Here is a 23,106-nt window from a genome sequence, read left to right on the forward strand (position 1 = left end):
TATTTATTTTAGTTTGGCAGTACAAGAGTTGAATTAAGGGAGAACAAAAAAATGCATTGTTACATCGCTTGATAAACCTAGATTCAACCGATGTCATAACCATCATATTATACCATGAAGTGTTGTTTTTACCTCTTAAGACATCAGGAAATATATCATTAGTGAAGTGGTTCTTGTTAAAAAGAATCGCAAATATGAAGAAAACGATGCATATTAAGGCATCACTTTGGTTGAAAAAACTGATGTTGTTTATGTAAAAGGCATCGATTTTCCCCGATGGCTTTTACGCCCTGCTTTAGTATCACATTACAAGGCATCAGTATGTGATAGTAAAAGGCATCAATTTTCCCCCGATGCCTATTAGCCTTTTTTTTGGGTAGTGTGAACTTTTGGATGGACTCGATTGCTCCCTTTTTTTCTTTTTTTTTTAAAATTTATTTATCAAGGGATGACTCATAGTTAACCATGTCGATGTGGGATTAAATACATGATTCTAACATATATGGCCATGATTCATATCCAACAATTAGAACCTCATGTATGTTGAGGTTCGATCCCAAGGAATAATATTTTTTTCCTCACATCCTTACACATGCTTATAAAGAATATAAATATAGTCCCCTTTCATTGAGGGATTCTTCAAATAATTTTATTTGTCCTATTTGAGGGATACCCTTTAGGGTACCGTACCGTTTATTTTTTCAACGATCCGAACTATCTAATTTTGAAGTCTTCATTCATAGAGCATCCTTGCAAAAAATCAAACAAATTGAAAATCATTAAGGCATCTTTTTGAGACCAACAAAATCAATGAACCCAGTGCTTCAAGAAAGTACATAAATTTTAATAATTTAATTGATGGTCAAATGATATTGGATTCAAGTGATTTTTTTGTAGAGATGATCTTTGAATGAATATCTACAAAATATACGGTTTGGATTAGTGAAATATAATGTGGAGTGGGCCCTATAAGGATGTCACTCTTCACTTTATGAACCTGTGTAAGGATGTGAGAGGAAAAATATACATATGTTGACAGAAGTGTGAGAATATAGCTTGGAAAGCAAGCTAATGCCCACTTGACAATATTCCCCCACTTTTATCTATATATAAAGGGGAAAAATATACCATGTTTTGAAAGTGGACAAGGCAAAGCAATCTTCCAACTGATACGTACAATGACATTTACCAATATGCTGAAGGCGTTGGGTTTGCTCAACAATGGTCCAGCTCCAGAGCAATGCTACAATCCAAATAGTACCAGAGGCACTCCTGCACCTGCTACTTCCAAAGTATATAATCATCCAGGTTATGCTCCTCCTCCTCCTCTTCCTAATGTGGTTAATGGATATCCAGTTAATAATAATTACACTCCTAATCCTGCTACTAATGCTGCTCCTGCGTACTACTACTATTATCCCACACAACCGACCCCAACTAATCCTTCAGAATTAAGCCATGATAATGTGACGTCCTTTGTTCCTCATGGACATGACATTAGTGAGGGCTTAACGCCACCCCACGCAAATGACAATAGTTGCTCAATTGCTGGACCTAACCAACCGGCAAATTCGAAAAGTAGAACTAGTACTTATGCTAATCCCCAGCTGCCCAAGAATAGTGGAAAAGGTGACAAGCACAAGAATATTGGAGAAAAGCATGGCAAGAAAAAGAATGGGAAAAAAAAGAGTTCCAGATCAAGCGGCGATTCATTCAAGGTTCATGGGAATACTATTAATGGAGGCAAAGGCGACAAGGTTGGAGTTTTCGACTTTGGTAACAAGTATAGTAGAGGCGGCAAGAAGAGAGACGAAGAAGAAGAAGACTCGACTGAAGAAGACTCGACTGAAGAAGAAACTGACTCCGGTACTGAAGACGAAAGAGATTAGTTCTGAAGTAATTACTGCATATATGATGGCAACAGTAAATAATGGAGTTGTCAAAATATATGGGCAACTTACATGGTGCTTAAAGATCAAATTCAACAATATTCTGTAAATTTTATCTAGTCACTCTTACTTTCAAAGAAAAAAAATTGTGTAACGATTATATCTACCTTTTCAATCGCAGTTATGGTGGATGTATTCAATCTTATGAAATTATATTTCATTTGGGAACAGTTATTTTCAAATAGCAAGTACTAGAAAAATATGTCGGGATTAAGCAATCTTTATTTATTTATTTATTTATTAAAGGGCAAAGACTAAAGAGCTTATTCATCAATAGAATGCAGAGAACACAAATCATCTGAAGGTAAGAGTGAAGCCAGCTAGGCCCCTTCAATCCAGTAACATTGCTCATTAGATAAAGCAAATTTGGCTAATTGGTGAGCCACAAAATTACATGAATGAGTGCTCATGTAAAATTCAGTTCGGTTCACGGCCTTAATCACCTCCAAACAATCACTTTCAATAATCAACCTTATGAATCCTGCATCTAATGCCATATGACAACCTAGGCTTCAAAAGCCTTAAGGGAAAGACAACCAATTACAAATTTAGCCATGGCATCCATTAATTCTTCATTAGCATTTCAGACTACTGCTACTAGCCCCATCTTATCAGCCACACAACATGCCCCATCAACAATTAATTTTAGCAAATCCCCCTCATGAGGTTTCCAACGACAAGTAACTAATTGGGACTAAGTAATCTGCAAAGTGACTGGAAGATTATTTTTTCTAGCCACTTGAAAAATGTTACTCTATTTAGCCATGTGCCAATTGGTTTACTAGTATTATTATTTTAATATTTTAGAAATCAGAAAGTAGGACTCATGTTCTTATTTTAAATTTTTTATTACCCTTATTGAATATCAAAGGTTTCATTATTTCTTGATAAGCTCATTAACTAATGGCATTTTTTGGTTTCATTTTCAACTTGTACAAAACATTTCTAATAATAAAATAATTACTCTTATTGTAAACATTTTCTAATAATAAAATAATAACTCTTATTAGAAACACTTACATATATGTAATGCGTGTGAGAATGACAGAATAGAAAAGATAAAGAGAGAAAATGATGATAAAAAAGATAAGGATTAGTAAAGCCTCCTCTTTTACATAATAGTATTGATAGATATGTTTCCTAAGCCTAACAACGTCCTCAAAATGCTTTACGTCTTCGTAGCAAAAGAGAAAGGGTAATATATACGTTACTTTTTATAAAAAGAAAAGGTATAGTCAGAATAAAATTTTCTTTCTATTTGATGGTACGAATAAAGTTAATTCGTGGGTTTACCGATCGCGTATGGCTAAGTGACAGATTTATTTGAGGGTGAGTGAAGGCTATTACCCTTATTAGGTCCTTTTTGTTGCCCGTGAAATTCAATTGATACTCTTTTGAGTAAAGTGCTATGGGGACGAACTGTTTGATAAATTTCATATAAATATCTAGTACCCACCTTCTTTGTTCCTTGAAGGAATATCATCATCAGTCACATCGCATTATCTTCTCGACAAAGCTAACACTTATATAAGAACCCAAGTTAATTACCAAGATGTGTATGCAAACTGTAGATAAAAAATGTCGACAGGCCAGGTATTTCTAAAGCCTAACTTGGAGAACCAAAACAGCAGGTTCTCGAGGCCACCAGGTAATGGCCCCCAGCCAGCAGCTGCTTCCAAGAGCAATGGAAAATGTGGCTGCAAAACGAAGAGTGGCTCTAAGAAAAAGAAAGGCAAGCCATCATCAAGCAAAGCCGACAAGGCCGGAGTTTTCAGGTTTGGCAACAAGTACATTTGCCGCAAGAAACCGGTAGAAGAGGAGTCCAGTTCTGGAAGCGAAACCGATGACTCCAGTGAAGACGGAGAGTGAAGTGTATAATAGTTGGCTTTTGGACCATAATTAAATAATGGCTTTTCGACCTTAATATGCACTGACTAAAAAACGCTAGAATAACAGAGGTTTTGTAGGCCTCTTTCTCCTGTTATGCATATATGTGTATAATTTAAATAATAAATATTATCTTTAGTAAATTTGACTCTTTCCCTTCAAATTAATATTTTCTTACCTACAACCCATCGTTTTATTTTTCTATAAATAAAACCCGATTTTTATAAGAAAAACCCGATAACTAGGATCCAACTCATTAAATTTCCTAAGCAAGCTTAATGTGTTAAATTTTATATTTTTTAAAATTCCTCTAATACCCTTGATTACATTTTTAACGTGATTTATTTAAGTAATTAGGTGCAATTCAATGGCAATTAATTGTGTTTCAATTTTGTATAGATTCCAAGGATTTAATGGGTCAATTTCTTCCTTATTTTAAAAAAAAGTAATTAAAACTTGGTGTAATTACTGCTGTACGGTATGGTTTGAATATAGTCGTTGTTCCTTTTAAAAAACAAGAATATACTCGTCTTTTTTTCTTTCCAAATTTGACTACTTGATCATTTCGTATTTTAATTTTCAAATTAATAGCTTATTTATTTCCTTTTATTTATACCAATTTTCAAATTCAATTATTAGCAAATCCCCCTCAGGAGGTTTCCAACGACAAGTTGAAATTGGCACTTAGTTGACGAGGGGTAAAATTACACGACACTTAAACAAAACCACAACTATCACGCTCAGATTCGAAAATAGGAATTATCTCCGAATTTAAACATGAATCATACCATAGTTATAGAAACAAACTCCCTATAACTATGAAATGATAGAAATAGAGGCAATAATATTACAAACTTATTTAATAAATACAAAGTCAGAGTCGCAGTAGCTCAAAGTTAGTTACACACACTAGAGTAATATTCCAACAATTTATTCCTTAATAATTTTACAAATAGTAACTAACAACACTGATCTAGTCCTCTGGTGGAACTTTTAGTTATGTAAGATCCATTTCGTAACTTTAATCAACTAGAATCTTCCAAACATAATGTCATCAATATCAATATTTCTTTCTTAAGTATCTACAAGAAATTTCAACTTAGCATTATTAACTCCAATAATTTTCTTTTCCACATGCATCTTTGTTTATGGATCATATCCCCAAATCTAAAATAATTTCAATCCTTTATGAAGAATCACAACAATACCACCCGCACATAAATAAAAACTCAAGTCACTTGCAAAGGACCAACTAGTGTAGTGGTTTGGAGTATTTACTCCCTCAGGCAAGGTCCTGGGTTCGAGTCCTAGAATCAGTGTAGTGTGTGTGAGTTTAGTATGCTATCGCCCCTCTCAATAGGAAAGGTTCTCACCAAAAAAAAAAAAACTCAAGTCACTTAAACAACCAAATTTGAAATTATATATTCCTAAGTAACTAATCACCCAAAACTTACAACCTTTTCTCCAATTGCATCCGAGTTATCTTAATGACATTATAGGCATCCTCCAATTTATACACTTACAACCATAAAATTATCTGTTTACATAAATGCATCTCCAAAAGTATTATTAGACTTCCTCTTCAAAGCCTAATTGTTTCACACAACACATTTACTCTTTAATTATCAACACAGCTTTCCATATTTAACACCGATTTTACTCAGCTAGAACTAAAACTTTTTATGCTTAGTAATAATTCCCAAATAAAATCTTCAAATCATACCCAAAATTTATCAAAAATATTTCTTTCATTCTCCACGCTAAGTAACACCAAAATTCGACTTTTTAGGCTAACTCACCATATACAATATTTAGCCAAGTCCAGGAAACTACGGATCTCTGTCACTATAGTATTCTGACTTTAATTCAATACTGCTTCCAATTTGGGAATATCCATTGAACCTCCATCCTTCGAAATCAAACATCCAAGAAACTAAATTCAAAATCTCCAAGAGACTCAAAAGGTATTAGCACTTCCAATTTCAACATTCTAACTCAATTCTCACAATTACTATCATTCATTCCTCGTAAGTACCATATACTGAGAATTAATGGTGAACTTTATTCAATATTTCTCCCTAGAAATCGTTCAACAATGGCACACACAATCTTCCTTGATATCTCAAACTACCATATATTCCAACAATGCTACTATCCTTAATTTTATATAAGTCTTTGTGGAAAGTCTAGTATTCTCCAAAATAAGCACCACATATATATATTCCAATAATCCTACAAAAATCTACTGGTACGTTCTTCCAAAATATCACAACCTTTGTATTTAACATACCTAAACACATTTAACCTGATCAATTAACATTTCAACTCCTTAACTTATTCCTCATACATCTAGCCACTCTTCAATCTTTAAGTAAAAATCTAAACCAAATCAGATTTTACTAATGCTAATATGGACGAATTTAAATTCTTAAACTTGTATATATGTATCCAATAACTACTTAAACTCGTAAAAACAACAATGATTTACGTTACTCACACTACCCTTCAATTCAAGCCTAAATGACCACCCCCATACATCGCCATACTAATTTTGAAAAAGAATTCAGTCCTCGCAAAATTTTAACTATCATCTAATTTTCCCAACATCTTCAAATTCATTGCTCTCATTTCTTTCAAATTTGAAACTTAAGTACTGTAAAACTACAATTCTAATTTTATAACTAGAAAACCTCAAGCATAAGGATAACTATAGTACGTAAATCTATAAATACGCTAACGTTCACTTTTCCCGAAATAGATGTACTTGCATATATCAATCACCCATCTAACTTTAAATGTACTTGTGTACTAATGATCACTAGACTTTTCCTCGAAAATTTGTAGAGACCCTCAAAACCTATATTGTTACAACTCAAAAATTCAAACCTATTTCCAGTTCCTTTACACAACCTCATAAGTTCTACCCAAAGAATCTAATACCTGGGCTCTGATACCATCTTGTCACACCCCGATTTGAAAATAGGAATTATCTCCGAATTAAGGCATGAATCATACCATAGTTATAGAAACAAACTCCTATAACTATGATATGATAGAAATAGAGGCAATAATATTACAAACTTATTTAATAAATACGAAGTCAGAGTCGCGGTAGCTCAAAGTTAGTTACACACACTAGAGTAATATTCCAACAATTTATTCCTTCATAATTTTACAAACAGTAACTAACAACACTGATCTAATCCTCTGGTGGAACTTCTCCTTCCTCAAAATTTGCATTGGAACCTACATCATCTATTAGGTTGTGAGCATTCTAATGTCCGGTAGAGTACCGTAAAACCCCTCAAGGTCAACTATTACAGTTAATCAAGTGTCATGCATCAAACAACACAAGATATATAAATTATGCAATCAGACCAGATAAATAAATTTGCATATGCGGTGATGTCATGAACTCACTCCCTTCTAATCCCACTAATTCATACCTTAGGGCAACAAGCCTGCATGTCCCTTACCATGTGTTTTACCACTGTGGCTCCGAATACCCTAAAATATGAACTAGCGTCCATCGATCTCTTAACCCATTTTTCTTTTGTTTACGAATTTGTCAACTCTCACTTTTCATTAAGGCCTTGCTCCCATCATCTCAATATATTCATGCCCTGCTCTCGTCACTTGAATATATTCTGCATTTTTACTCAGATATATCTAAAGCGTTCTCCCACCCCTTAGATATACCGTAAACGACACACACACACCCCAAATACCACTGTATTTATGATGCATATGTAATGCAGCGCAAACATCATTTATTTGTGCGGAATAATAATACAAATAATAACAATAATATTTCAAGCTTCATCACATGAATTACACCCAATGTCAAAATAATATCCATGGAGAAACATCAATAATAATATTCACATAACATCAAATAATATTCATCAAGAAAAGCAACAATAATATTCATATTTATAGTATTATATATAAGCACTAGGAAACCTTACCTCGTGCCCAGCTAGCTTAACCTTGTGCGGGTTCGTCCTCGAAAGTACGCAGAGTAGAACACCTAATTAAGATAATTTATTGATTAAAATTCACTAGAAATAAGGAAACACGTTTAAGTGTCCTACTGCGCACGTAGACCTTAAACCCCACGATACTCTCAATAAGTTGCTCGACCCGATTGTTACTCCCTTAACCTCACATCCAAGCAAGCATAGGACCAAGCGTCAAGGATAAACTAATCTATTCCCCTCATATAATAGTTCTACTCTTTAGGATGTTTAAAACCAGGTGGTTCAGCTCTAGACTCATAAAGAAAATTTAAAACATTAATTTAAAACAAAAACTTGAGTTTTGCTAAACATTTAGGTTGGAACAAGTTAACTTTGAAAATTCAATAAATATTGAGTTTAAATCAAAATAATGTAAAACTTTCCATATCACAACTAGACATAGAAACATTAAAAATGTCAAATTTTGATAAAAATTAGGGTTAAGGAAGCATGTCAAAATAGAAACCAAAATAGACTAGGCTGTAGAATGTTTTTTATTTTTTATTTTTTATTTTAAAGGTTTGTACACTTTGTTTTGAATAATCACCAAAATTTCAATTTACAACCAAACGAGATAAAACTTTCCAGATTTGAAGAAGATACGTGAAAGTAAAACATATTAAAATTTCATGAAAATCCAAGTTCATGAAGTTTTCAAACATGTATTCAAAACAGGACATGCAGCAGAATCAGAACAATTCCAGCAGCATAGTCTATACTTTGAAATTTCACCAAAAAAAAAATCAATTTAAATTCAAATGACACAAAACCAACTTTGAAATAACTCTTGAGATATCCATTTTGATGTAACAAAATCCCATAATGAAATTGGAACAAAATCACATTGAAATAATCTAGAACTTCACAAAAAAACACTTCGAAAGATATATATGTCATTGAGGCATTCTAACCAACACTTGATTTACAACTAGTACTCAAAGAGACAATATGAAGATGAGCTTCATACCTTCAAAGAATCATTTACTTGAGATGATAGTGGCTAATTTGATCAATGGAATGACAAGTAACAAGTCATTTGAGAGAAAGTACACCTCTTTGGATATGTTATAAAGAGGGGAATTTGGTGTAACTATCATGAAGAAACATAGTGTTTTGAGCTTTCGAAATGAGTGTTCTAGATTGAAACTGAGGGAAGGAACAAGGGTCGAAGACTATAAACAAGTTCCACTCTAAACGTTTCCAAGGTGGCTATAGAAGTCCAATCAACCTAAACTTTTGATATGTTATAATAGACAGAATTTCGAACAACTTTGATGAAGGAACCAAAGTCATTTGAGTACAGGAAATCATAGAAACATATTGAAACCAAGCATACTACTTCGAAATTAGAAAATGGTAAACATACTGTGATCATACCAACTTTTCGGAGCTTGTGCTAATCGGATTGAGCTGAAATTGGAGAATGTTATAGGAATCACATAAATGAACAACTTTTATGAAGGAAGTCTTCTCATTTGAGCTTCTGAAATTTGAATTCTCGGCTGCTCCAAGGAAGTGATGAATTTTGGATTTCGCAGAGGAACAAAAGAAGAATGAGGATGAAAATAAAGTGAATGAGGAAGAAAGGGGTGATACAATGAATGAGGAAGAGAATAAATTCATGATTGAAGAATTCTTAGGCTAGGTGACTCACCACTTTAGACTAGATCACTCATCCTTTCATAATAGTGGATTTGAAAGCTTGAGGCATGGGGGGAGAATGGGAGGAGGGTGGTTTGATGCCCTCCACATTTCATATATATATTTTTTCTTACAAGGTTATTTGGGTAATTTTTCACACATATGGGTATTTTGGTCATTTTAGCCCAAAATTCAGAAATGATTTCCTACGTGTTGGTTGAGTCGACTACTATCATAGTACCAAAGAATCATAATGGTCTCACCTCAATTTCTTAAATGTCATTTGAAAAATTCACAAAATGTTACGTAATGGCATTTTTATCCAACTTGAAATTACACACTTAATCCAATAGCCTCAATCCAAAATCACTTGATAAAATACCCATAATCATTCTTCACTATAATATTGTTTTTCACTTAAATATGAAAATCCACTTTGAATTTTTCGGGGTATTACAACAACAAACTTCACACACTTTAGACATTGACCAAATACGCTTATGACTAGTCAACTGTCACACATGAATAACCACAACCAAGAACATACACAGAGCATATCAATATGTACCTGCAAGCCCAGAGAATTACTAGTGACAACCTAAGCACTCAGAAGGACCCATCAATCTAGGCATCCCATGTGCTAGCAACAACTATGGTGAAAGTGTGTGATGGCATCATAATCAAGTAAACACCAAACATCATAACATGATGACTAGTCAACCGCAAGAACACAAACCCAGAAATACATAAACATCATGCGATGACTAGTCAATTGTCAAGAATACAAACCAGAAAATTACAGAGATGCAAACCAGAAATTGTTCACCCAGAACCCCACTATTGGGAAAAACTGGGGGTCATCAACCGACCAGTCAATCCACTAAGCAAAAAGATTCTTGCAAAGAAATATTAGCAAGCTCAACAAATCCTAGGTCTATTTAGGAAGATGAGTTATACCTCTTTTGTGCAATCTTCTTCTCAAGCTTAGCAAAACCAGCAGCTTAGTTTTTCATGGCAATGGCAGCTCCTTCTTCAGCTCTTTCATCCCATGGCACCAGATAGCCAGCTTCAACTCAAACAAAAACAAAATTTGGATTCAAGGAGAAAATGACAAATTTCTTCAAGAAACTATACTCTAGAAGAAATCAATCTTGAATCTAGCCTAGATATATATGAGAGAGTGTTTGATCTAGCAAGATGAGGTTTTCATATTTCAAATACAGTTTTCGAAAAATCAATTTGGAAAACTCAAAGATGAAAACTATGAAGGTTTACTCTTGAGGAAGAAGAAGAGAAAGTTTTCTAAGAAGCTTTTCAAAACTCACCCACAAAAGAGACGGCTGCCAAATGAAGAATTCTTTGGCTTTTACCCAAAAATTCCTAGGTCAGAATAGTACACAAGGCAGCAGAGAAATTTGCAGAATATGACAAAACAGATGGTTAGGATCCAGCTAGAGTCAGTAAGCTGGAAATCCTACTTATGCAAAGGTTGACTAGTCATACGAAGGAAAGATGATTAGTCATAATCTTCAGAAATTTAGTGAATGCAATGTAGTGCAATGCAGAATTTACCTTTGTCAAACACATTGTTGTCCATCATAATGTAGCCAAATAAGAACACCTAGAGAAGTAATTCTTAATCTAAACTTAGAGCTTGGGAAATTACAATGACTGTCATATTACAAAATTGTCAAGGCACTACTACAAAAATTGAAATAGACGACGGGGAAACACCGTCGTCTTTTTCTTTTTCAAACCGTCGTTAAATCGACAGTCGTCTTTTTAAATGTCAAATTACGACGGTAATTAACCGTCGTCTATTACATGTAAAGACGACGGTTTTTAAAAGAACCGTCGTCTATTAGTTGTAAAGACGACGGTTTTATGAAAGAACTGTCGTCTATTATATGTAAAGACGACGGTTCTTTTAAAACCGTCATCTATAGATATCTATAGACGACGGTTTTGTTGAAAAACGTCGTGTATTAGCTGAAAAGACGACGATTTTAAAAAAAAATCGTCATCTATTATCCCTAAAGATGACTGTTTGTTAAAATACAGTCGTCTATCAACTATAAAGATGACGGTTTCGTTGAACCTATCGTCATGTATTTATTGCAAAACTGACGTAGTGATTTTATATGTTAGCTTTTTTTTTTCCCACTTCCAATGGTTCTCTACAACAATTTTAACTATAAAACCATAATGCTTTGTGAACAATAAATTCATATCCAAATATGCTATTACCCACTCATACATATGTACTCAAATTGTTTCTTTCTTAAAATTTGAAGATTCAATAGTAATTTCATAATTTACCAATATATCCAAATCGTTTCTTTCAAAAATTTAATAGCAATTACATAGCAGTTCTATATCCAACAGACATGAGCACAAGCTCCTAAAGCATATTTGGCATGCTTAATAGGTTCTCCTTTGATCCACCAGTTCACAGATATCTCGATCATTCGAATTATGAACCATTTGCATAGGTAAACTACCTCAACATCAAACCACCACCTGCAGAAAATCAACATCTGTTCATTCTTCCTGTAAAAGAATCTATAATATCAGGGAAGCACAGAAAAACATAATTTAATTTTTGTCATCATTCCAAGCCGCTTTGCCAACAGAAAAATTATTTGCTCCTAAACATCAAATTGACATACATATTAGATTCTCAACAACAAAAGGATAACAGAGAAGCAGTAAAAAGATGCATATATTCAAATTGCTATTTGAAGCAACATTACAGGCAAAACGACATGAAGCTAAATTCTCCCCAATGACTAATAAAAGAAGTGGCTCTAACTCTAAGTGCGCAATAAAATGAATAAAAGATGAAGGAAGTGGCGATCTGCTCTGCTAACATGAAAGTACACAGAGCACGTGACATGCACGAGCATATTGCAGAAAAAGAAAGTGGTATATCATATATGCATGCACAATTAAATTAGCCCGTTGTTAATAATTTAGGATCATCACCTGCACACGTCTCTTGCATTATATATAATTAATTGAACATTGCCTGTCCACTTTTTTATTTTAATTTTTTTTTTCAGATGGTTGAGATATGCATGACCTGAAATTGACAATTAAATAAGCCAAACCAAGTGCTTGTTAAATTATAGGTTGAATGGGTTTGAAATTCTAGCAACAGAGGTAAGCATAAACTATTGCAAATTGCTATTTGAAGTGCAGTTACTTGTTCAAACAGAATGCTATCTATACAATCTAAAGTGGAATTACCTATTCAAACGGATGTTAGTGAAAAACTTTCTTGCAGCAGCCCTAGTGAACATCTTAAAACCACACTGCGATGCTGAAGAATACCATGTCATGATAACAGTTGAGTGCCTTCACTTAAGATTTGGTACACTATGCAGAAAATTGCAAAACATATATTGATAGAATTGGATCATGAACAAATTATCCCAAGACCTTCACTTTATATTTATAAAACGCAAATCACCCATTAAACTTATCACAACATGTCAAAGAGAAAGAGGAACTCTAATTTCAGGTAAAATACAGCCGCACAAATTAAGAAAAAATAAAAAGTAAAATAAATGATTCTTAGCACGCAATACCTAAATATTTGGCAAACAAATGCAACCCTTAGCACCACAAAGTCAAGAAAGGAAAGTACCAGTGTTAGTGTAAAAAAAGAGAGGGGTGGGGGGGAAATCACCTCAAAAAGTGCAATAATCTCAGTAATGACAGTAATCTCAGCAATATGGTTCACTTATCTTATCCATTTCTAACACGCTAGACATGATTATCAACATTGGTACAATACTCATTCTAATTGGATAACAACTTCACAATACTAAGCACTGAATTATTGTGGTTTATACACCAAAATGCAGAAATCAAGTGGAATTTACTTCTGAAGCAGTAACTAAGGAAAAGCTTACACACCTAGCTGCAACTAAGGAAAGCAGACATGAAAATCCAAACCATATTTCATGAGCTCAACCACCACCCAAGCATTGGCCAATACTCAACCAATTAAACCAAAGCATTTGATAAAGTAGCAATTTTAAAGCGAAAACCAAACGGAACTATAGCATTGAAAAAGAATTATATCAGATAGTATTCTAAGACAAAACTACAACACTGAAGCATAAAAATGAACATCAATGTCAAGTTGTCAGCGAAAAATCAGAAAAGGAAAAATCTCAGACAAGAAAGCTAATAATCCATTGTTGTGTTGCACAGATATGTTACAAGATATGCAAAACAATACGACGATATGACAAAAGATTAGCATATACAGGGATAAGACAATAAAGAAATATATAGTTAAATATTAATTGTTTATTTTTTTCTTTAACATTTGAAACTAGCACTCAGATCTCGCTTTTATAGAAACAATTCCAAACAATCCATTTTTTTTCCAAAAAAAATTACCCTCTCCCCTTTGTTCTTGGAAAAGAAAATACAAAATAACCCCTCATGTATCCCTTGCATATCCATCATGTATCCATGTAGTCAACTAAATACGAATTCTGAGTATCTGATGCATTTTGAGACATACCGTGGATCAAGAAAGAGAACCAAAAACAAAAAAACAGAGAGAGAGAGAGATCAACTGAGATTAAAATATACATGATATAGCTGCAGTATTAGCAAGACTCAACTAAGATTATCTGAACCCCACCTTAAAATTAACGAACCACAAACCATCTTTCATCTCTGTTCGAGAAATTAAAGCCTGAGACTGAGAAAGGGGACTGACCAGAGTTCTTATGAAAGAAATGCACTCCAGAAAATAAAAATCTATATGAATAGACAACCAGCATAATCCAAACAGAGCAACAACTCATAATCAAATTGAAACAATATAATAGGTAAATCATAAAGAACATAAAAAAGAAAAGAAATTTCAGACCAACTGTTGCAGAGGCCTTCGCGGCTTTGGAGGTTTTGTTGCAGAAGGAGCAAGCTTAGGGTTTCGGTGGGTTTGATCTGAAAGAGATGGAGATCGATGAGAAAGTACAAGTAAAAGGATACTAGGGATTTGAAATAGAAAAAGCCCCAAATCTCTTATTGAAACTCTCACTTACCACGACGGCCCGACGAGATGGCGAGCTCAGAAACCTTGAGTAAAGTCGCAGTGGAGAGCAGACGACGTTATCGATCACGACCTGCAAAGCAAAAGAAGCGAATGGTCAAGAGAGAGACGCATAGCAGAAAGAGAAAGACAGATGAAGAGAGAGATCTGTGACGACGAGGGAGGAAGAGAGATGAGGAAAATTCAGAGTTCGTTCAAGAGAGTTGAGAGAGCGCTGCGAGAAGTAGAGGAGGGAATGTTTTCGAGTTGGGAGGAAATCTGAAAATTAGGTCGAGAGCGAACTCACTTAAGGAGCCTAGCGTGTTTTAAAAGACAACCTTTTGTAATTTACAAACGTCGTCTTTTAAAACACAACTCTATTTTAGTGGTGTCTAAAATGGTATATCACGACGCTTTTGTAAAACCGTCATCTTTTAAAATACAACGACGGTTTTAAACTACACGGTCGTCTATTTTGTGTCGTGGTTTTACAATTTTGTAGTAGTGAGGGAAGCCAAAAGAAAATCACAAAATGCATACACTTACACAAGTAACTTATTGGGACTAAGTAATCTGCAAAGTGACTGGAAGATTATTTTTTCTAGCCACTTGAAAAATGTTACTCTATTTATCTATGTGCCAATTGGTTTATTATTATTATTATTATAATATTTTAGAAATCAGAAAGTAGGAGTCATGTTCTTATTTAATTTTATTTTTTTCAATATGAAAAAACTGTTAATTTACTATATTACCCTTATTGAATATCATAAGTTTCATTTCTTGATAAGCTCATTAACATAACATTTGAGGTGTGAAGAAACATCATTTCTTGATAAGCTCATTAACATAACGTTTTAGAATCTCCCTCCGTGTCATGATTCATACATAACATTTGAGGTGTGAAACATGCTTCAACCAAGAAAAACTGGAAGCCGTAAACAATGGCGGACCCAGGAATTTTTATAGGGGTAGGCTAAATATATATATATATATATATTTTTAGAGAGAAGATATATTATAAGCCTTTTTTTTTTCTCTTGAAACAAAAATGTAAATAAAATTTTATAAATCAAACGTGGCCACATTACAAGCAAATATAACATAAAGAAGTACAAAATATAAATAAATACCAAATCAAATACATTGTCCAACTTAAAAAAAATCATATATGCTAATTAATAATTCAAGTTGCAAAAATAAATTATATATCAACAGTCTCCAAAAGTTTTCACCTTAACCCTAAATTATAAAAACTTAACAACAACAATTAAAATTGGAAATTGAATATATATAAAATAAAAAAAACTTACCAAGATTGAAGAACCTACTGAAGATAGGTAGGTAAATTTTTTAGAGGAGGAGAGCTATTTCCTCTTGGCTCTCAAGATTCAAATATGGCGTTTTGGGTGGCTAGAAGAATTTTTTTTATGTTTGCTCTTTGTGGGTGTAGCCACTGGAGGACCCAGAAATTTTTGAGCGGAGGTGCAATATTGACTAAGTATGAAAAATGGTTTTTCAGAATACTCATTTTCTCAAGATAATTTTTGGCGGCTTTTATTCCTTACACATCAAATAACAAAGCTTGATTTTATGGGATTTTAATATGAAGTATATATTGACTTAATGAGCCATCATTTTTAGCCTAAATCGTATTTTGCACTAAAACCGATTTTTCATATTTTGATTTGGTGAGAATTTGATTTTCTAGTATTTTTATTTGAATCCAAATGGGGGGTACTTCCTTATTTACATTGTAAACTTAAGTAAATGGAGTAATATAAAAATAAATGAAAGTAAAAGGACAAAAACATTTACTTAAATGTTGAAAATGGAAATAAGGTAATCTGCACACCAGTTGAGTAAGTAAAGGGGCAATTTGAAGCACTTATAATGATTTTTCCAGTGAATTTATATAGGAAATAAGGTAATCTGCACACCAGTTGAGTAAGTAAAGAGGCAATTTGAATCACTTATAATGATTTTTTCGGTGAATTTATATAGGTTTGGATTGATGTTATTATTTCCCATATGCTTTAGGAGTGGGCTAATATTTATTAGAGTAGAAATAAAGCTTATAACATTTAAACTATGTTCAATACTTTATAAATCTTCCCCTAGGCTGGAGCCCACTCCAGCCTAAGCTTAGGTCCGCCCTTGGCCATAAAGCTTTACGTCTTCGTAGCAAAAGAGAAAGGGTATATAAAGAAAAGGTGTAGTCAGAATAAAATTTTGTTTTTATTTGATGGTACGAATAAAGTTGATTCGTGGGCTTACCAATCGCCTATGGCTAAACAGTGACAGATTTATTTAAGGGCGAGTGAAGGCTATTACCCTTATTAGGTCTTTTTTGTTACCGTGAAATTAATTCATACTCTTTGGAGCAAAGTGCTATGGGGACAAACTGTTTGATAAAATTCCTTACATATAAATTATTTAGTACCCACCATCTTCTTTTCGTTTGATGCTAAGAATAAAGTTCATTCATTGTATTATCGATCAAGTATGGGTAAGTCCTTAATAAAAAAAACCCAGTACTCCTCACGCATGCAACTCCATTGGAATATTTAAAAAGCGTTTGAAAGCTTTCGGGAATCGGAAGCCAATTCTTTACGTGCTAAGAAAGAATCATATTCCGTCCATATCAGGAAGGAGTATCAATCAATCACATCGCATTATCTTCTCGACAAAGCTAACACTTATATAAGAACCCAAGTTAATTACCAAGATGTGTATGCAAACTTAAGATAAAAAAATGTCGACAGGCCAGCTATTTCTAAAGCCTAACTTGGAGAACCAAAACAGCAGGTTCTTGAGGCCACCAGGTAATGCCCCCCAGCCAGCAGCTTCTTCCAAGAGCAATGGAAAAAGTGGCAGCAAAACAAAGAATGGCTCTAAGAAAAAGAAAGGCAAGCCATCAGGCGATGTTTTCAGAATTAGGGGGAATACTATTAACGGAGACAAAGCAGACAAGGCCGGAGTTTTCGGGTTTGGCAACAAGTACATTGGCCGCAAGAAACAAGTAGAAGAGGAGTCCAGTTCTGGAAGCGAAAGCGATGACTCCAGTGAAGACGGAGAGTGAAGTGTATAATAGATGGTTTTTGGACCATAATTAAATAATGGCTTTTCCACTTCCTTAATATGCACTGAATTACTAAAAATCGCTAGAATAACAGAGGTTTTGTAGGCCTCTTTCTCTTGTTATGCATATATGTGTGTAATTTAAAGACAAATAATAAATATAGTAAATTTGACTTACACCCTTTAAATTCAATTTGCGTTACCTACAGCCCTTCACTTTTTGTTCCTATAAATAATACCCCATTTTTATAAGTAAAAACCCATGACTAGGATCCAACTCATCAAGTTACTTTATTAAGCTCAATATCTGATTTATTATAATTTTTTTATTCCCAAAATACCCCTATTTACAATTCAACGTGTAATGAAGTGGTGTTTTAATTTTATTGTGGTGATCCCCTTCAAAAATTTTGTATGCAATTAATTATCCGTTTTATTATTAAAATTCATTAATAGTCAACAATGAGTTGGCCGGAAATGCTTAGTTTTCCTTATTTGCTTGCCTTTTTTAAATTTTGTTCCATCTTTTCCTTTCTACGCATGCTCTCGGTTTTTGGTTCAATAAAAGTACCTTAGGGTTGATTTAAAAAGAAGTGCCGCAGGGGATTTCATTATTATTTTAAAAAAATTTTGGATTTTGAATTTCATTTATTAAAGTTTTACTATACCTAGTTTTTCATGGATAATAATATACTTATTATTTTATTTTATATACAAATTCAGTTATATACTCAATCTTAGACATAGTCTTATAGAAAAACCCTATACCATTTAAAAACTATAAATACACCCAAAAAAAATTGAAAAATTGACAGCTGTCGATTTTTTCAATTTAATAGCTATTTTTTAGTTTATATGTGGTGTAAAATACCTATATTGCCCTTGTACTATGGATTTAGGATAGAAAAATCAGATTTGTCAAAAAAACCAAATCAGATCTGCCAAAAAACTAAATCATATTCACTTTCTCCTTTCTCGCTGGTGCTTTCTCGGTGTTGGAGCAAGAGGAGCTTCCATTGAAGCTCAATCTCAGGTCCAACTACATTCTTCATCTCTGATCTACAATTTTCAATATTTCACCTTCAATTTCTTATTCTAAAATCATGCTTCTATTCATATTTTTTTTTTCCGGATTGTTTGGAACCTCGAACGAACCTCAATCAGATGGTCCTAGCTCTACTCCCCATCTTCGAGCTCTACTCCTCTTTTTCCATGTCATTGTCGCAGTCATCGTCGTTTGGGTTGGACTTGAGATTTTTGATCTTTTGCTTCAATTATGTGTTTCTCTTTGGATTTTAGTTGATTTTCAGAATGTATTTTAAGCTTTGATGATTGATTTATCTTTTGTTACTATTTCAGTTATGGATCTCATTTTTGTTTAACAATGTACTTCTATGACAGAGTATTAACAATATACTTCTATGACATAGTAGTATTAACAATCTGGGCTCGGCTTGTTTTGAGTTGGTTTGGTTTGTTCTTTCTTCATCATTTCTTTGGTAGACATGTATCAGAAATAGCAACATGACAGGCATTAATCAACATGAAAGTAAACTAGAAGTGTTATTACCCTAGATTGGAACATTACAGGGGTAGGCATGCATTAGAAATAGGATTTCATAAGAAACTAGCAGTGTTATTACTCTAGACTGGAACATTATAGGGGTAGATATGCATTAGAAATAGGATGCCATAGAAACTAGCAGTGTTAATACTCTAGACTAAAACATTACAGGGGTAGATATGCATTAGAAATAGGATTTCATAGGAAACTAGCAGTGTTATTACCCCTATACTAGAACATTTTGTAACATCCCGACCCAAAATATTATTAAGATTGGATTTAATTTAATGAAAATTTGGAATTTCCAATTTTGCCTTCGAAGTGGGGGCAAAAAGGTCAATTTTTATCCGGAGAGAGTTTGGAGCATTGGGTGGTGTTTTTAGAAAGGTTGTACTGAGCCGAGTTCGTAGACACGCGGTAGGCTCGATTCGGACTTGAAACGAAGAAGTTACGATCGAAAAATCATTGAGGATTTAATTGATAATTTTCAGAAATTAATTTGGAATAAAAATCAGATTTTTCTAATTATTTCTCATTTCTCTCTCTCTCTCTCTCTCTCCCGCGAGCAGCCCCCTCCCCTTCGACAAAAACCTCCAGCCGCCACTTCCAGCAGCCACCGTCGCCGCCACGCTGCACCACCGGCCACAAGACCGGACTCGATCGAACCGCCACCTCCTCCTCTCTCTTCCCCGGCCAGCACCGCACCTGGAGTCGTCGACAGCCGCCGGAAATCGCAGAAAACAGGCCGGAAAATTGTGGAACTTCAACACCTTCGTTCTCCTTCGTTTCTCAACCAAATTGGACGAGTGAGGTATGAAATTTCATCTATTTTTCGTGCTCTAGCTGCCTGTTGGATAGGTTTCCCGAAATTTTGAGAGATTACAAGTTAAATTTCGAAGTTTAGCTACAGCCGGTTTTCAGTTGAAATTTCCGGCCACTTCCGGCCATTTTCTGGCCTTCACCCAAGAAGAAAAGTGGTTCCAAATTAGGTGTATTACCTAGGTTAGGAGTTTGGAGCCAAAATACTAAGTTTTTCCGGTCACCGGAATTGTGATCAAGCCACCCGCGTGCGGCAGCGCGTGGGGCGGCGCGTGGGCAGTCCGGCAGAGGCCACATTTTATCCTAGAATGATCCTTACGTTGTCACGAGCGCATAGGAGTTTACGGATCTCAATTTGGATATCGTTTGGGCCTCGAACCAATTTGACATATTATGTGATTTTCGGGTGTGATGTGTTTGGCCCGTTGGATCAAACCCAATTTCACGTATGTTGTTCCAGGTATTCCTAGGATCGCATAGGAATTCACGGATTGTGAATCGGAACCCCGGATGTTCCGGTTCAATAATTTAAAGTTTATGATTTACGATAACCGTTCGATCGTGAGTTTTGACCGTCCGGTTGACCGAGTGTCTTCCGAGACTTTTTCAGCGTTTGAAACTCTTAGGTGGACCCTAGGAGTGTCTCGTTCCTCGTGCGTACTAGAAACCCGGGAAAATTAGGATTTTATTTTAAAGTCTTATTTTGAAGAGTTGGATTTTTATATCGTATTCCTATTCTGAAATAGGTAATCCGACTCCGCCTTCGGAGCAGGCAGGACCCTCTCAGGGTCACGCAGCTTGGGACTACTTGTGAGTGGACTTTGTTTTCAAATAAATAGCATGGATTTATCTTGGAAATTGCATGTATAAGAATTTAAGGATTTACTGACAGTTAATTTGTGCTTTAAAGTGAAACTAATATGTTCGTAAGTATTTGGTATATTTTCTGGGTTTTGATATTCTAAGTATCTTGAGTATATATAAATTGATATATGTGAATTGTTATCTATCTTTGAGGGCTATGTGTGGGAAGTACGGGGTTGTTTTATGAGTTGTGGGAAGATGTGGTATAGATTGTCAGTTTGAAGTGCTATAAGCACTACCCCGTGTACCTCCCCCTGGATTTGTGAATGGATTATGGAAATGTGATACTTGGAAATATCGGAACCCGGGGCATACCTTAACGGGGTGTCGCTGTAGACCCTTAATTGGGTAGTCTGCGCGCGTAGGACTGTTTACATGCGTACGGGTCTTGATTCTTCGTCCGTACGTGCTGGCTGAGAGTTAGTCCCCCAGTTGGACGGCTTGTCCCTAGCCACATAGTCCGCTTGAGGGCTGATAATTGTGAGCTAGTCAACAATCCCCTGCTGGATTGTTTCCCCGGTACAATTAGGTGTGTCTTATATATATACAGAGTGTATCTCTCATATTTTAGTATTATGCAATTGTTCTTATTTTTGAGCGAGGATACTTCCCCGCTCGTCGTGCCGGTGGGCACGGGTTTCGAGAGTTTGATTTGAGTTTTGTAAGGAAAGGTTTGGGTGGGTTGATTTGCAAGTTTCACTGAATTTCGGATTTAGCTCGGATTGAGCAAACTATATATGCATGAATATAATGGTTTTTAATGTATTGAGTTCATGCATGGTTTTCTAACAGTGGGGTTATATTACTTTGGTTTAAATTGAACTAAACTTTGTTTTGTCCACTCACAATTTTCTGTTTTGCGCCCCACAGCCAGTAGTGACTGGTACGAGCAGCAGAGCTGTGTCGTGTGCCCTTGAACCGTGAACTTTGGTGCTCTGAGCTTTGGTAGAGCTTCGGTACCCTGTTAACTCGTAAAACTCTATTCTTACTGGTTGGTTGAATTCTGTTAGATGCTCTGTTATTGCCCAGTTAGAATTTGGTATTTTGAGGCCGGAGGCCATGGTTTGTAACACTAAGCTTTGTGTATATTTTACGCTGGCTGTTGGGTTGAATAAATATCTGTGTTTTTGACAGGTTGAAATTTTTGGGTTATGTCCTGTTTACAGGGGAGACTGCCAAAATTTTGGTAGAAAGTCTCGGGTTTTAGTACATGGGCCCGGCATCTGCGGTATGCCGGATATTTAGGCGGGATCCGACCCGGTTTCCGAGGAAATCCGGGGCGGGTCCTGTCACATTTAGCCATTAATCAACATGACAGTAAACTAGAAGTGTTATTACCCTAGACTGGAACATTACAGCCATTAATCAACATGACGCGTTAATGAAGCTGCGATTTTCGAGATGTTTTGTTTGTAATGGAATTTTTTAATAAAATTGGGCTGAGTTTGTTTTGGGTGCTTTTTAAGTTTTTTGTATTGGGTTTCTTTTAAGTTGATCAGTGGCAGTCACGTAATTTATAGAAACTTCAACACCAATTTCTTATGTAGTAAATGGGATTTGGGTGTGTTTCTAAAGTGCATTTCATATGAGGTTTTGTTTTATAATTTCAACCCCTATTTTGGGTATATTAGTGAAGCCCGCTATTTTTTTAACGTACCTATTATTAAACTATATCACCAAGTAGTGGGTCTTGGAAAAGGTTTAAAGTTAGAATCTCCCTCCGTGTCATGACTCATACATAACATTTGAGGTGTGAAACATCCTTCAACCAAGAAAAACTGGAAGCCAAAGCTTTATGTCTTCGTAGCAAAAGAGAAAGGGTATATATACTTTACTTTTCATAAAAAGAAAACGCCAAAGCTTTTTATCTGAAGGTACAACTAAAGTTGATTCGTGGGGTTACCCATCACGTATGGCTAAACCGTGACAGATTTAAGGGCAAGTGAAGGCTATTACCCTTATTAGGCCTTTTTTGTTACCCATGAAATTCAATTGATACTCTTTGGAGCAAAGTGCTGTGGGACAAACTGTTGGATAAAATTCCTTGCATATAAATTACTTCATTTTGTTTGATGCTAAGAATGAAGTTCATTCATTGTATTATCGATCGAGTATGGCTAAGTCCTTAATAAAAAACCCAGTACTCTAAACCCTCACGCATACGACTTCATTGGAATATTGAACAAGCGTTTGAAAGCTTTCAGGAATCGGAAGCCAATTCTTTAT

At 34.9% G+C, this 23,106-nt stretch overlaps 1 protein-coding gene and 2 long non-coding RNA genes across 6 annotated transcripts; 2 read left to right on the plus strand and 1 right to left on the minus strand.

Moving 5' to 3' along the window:
- Nucleotides 1-1,129: 1,129 nt before the first annotated feature.
- Nucleotides 1,130-2,117, plus strand: LOC110771155 (uncharacterized). Its single transcript, XM_088255167.1, has one exon. The coding sequence runs from the start codon at nt 1,179-1,181 to the stop codon at nt 1,887-1,889; it is 711 nt and encodes a 236-aa protein (XP_088111293.1). The 5' UTR covers nt 1,130-1,178; the 3' UTR covers nt 1,890-2,117.
- Nucleotides 2,118-11,758: 9,641 nt separating this feature from the next.
- On the minus strand, nt 11,759-14,881 carry LOC148297263 (uncharacterized). 4 transcript variants are annotated; one of them, XR_015832989.1, is made up of 4 exons: nt 14,566-14,881; nt 14,391-14,467; nt 12,746-13,560; nt 11,759-12,016 (listed from the first exon to the last, which is right to left on the minus strand). It is a non-coding gene; the product is annotated as an uncharacterized LOC148297263 (long non-coding RNA). The 4 variants fall into 4 exon arrangements; XR_015832987.1 differs by having other exon boundaries at nt 12,746-12,810; nt 14,160-14,467; nt 14,566-14,880; XR_015832986.1 differs by having other exon boundaries at nt 12,746-12,818; nt 14,160-14,467; nt 14,566-14,880.
- Nucleotides 14,882-19,556: 4,675 nt separating this feature from the next.
- Nucleotides 19,557-22,021, plus strand: LOC148297264 (uncharacterized). Its single transcript, XR_015833115.1, has 3 exons — nt 19,557-20,008; nt 20,763-20,826; nt 21,751-22,021. It is a non-coding gene; the product is annotated as an uncharacterized LOC148297264 (long non-coding RNA).
- Nucleotides 22,022-23,106: the final 1,085 nt, after the last annotated feature.

The sequence above is a fragment of the Prunus avium genome, chromosome 1, assembly GCF_965620075.1.
Source record: "Prunus avium chromosome 1, drPruAviu1.hap1.1, whole genome shotgun sequence".
NCBI lineage: Eukaryota > Viridiplantae > Streptophyta > Magnoliopsida > Rosales > Rosaceae > Prunus > Prunus avium.

Excerpts from the sequence above, each read along its gene's own strand:
- LOC110771155 (XM_088255167.1), top strand. The coding sequence starts at position 1,179 with ATGACATTTACCAATATGCTGAAGGCGTTGGGTTTGCTCAACAATGGT.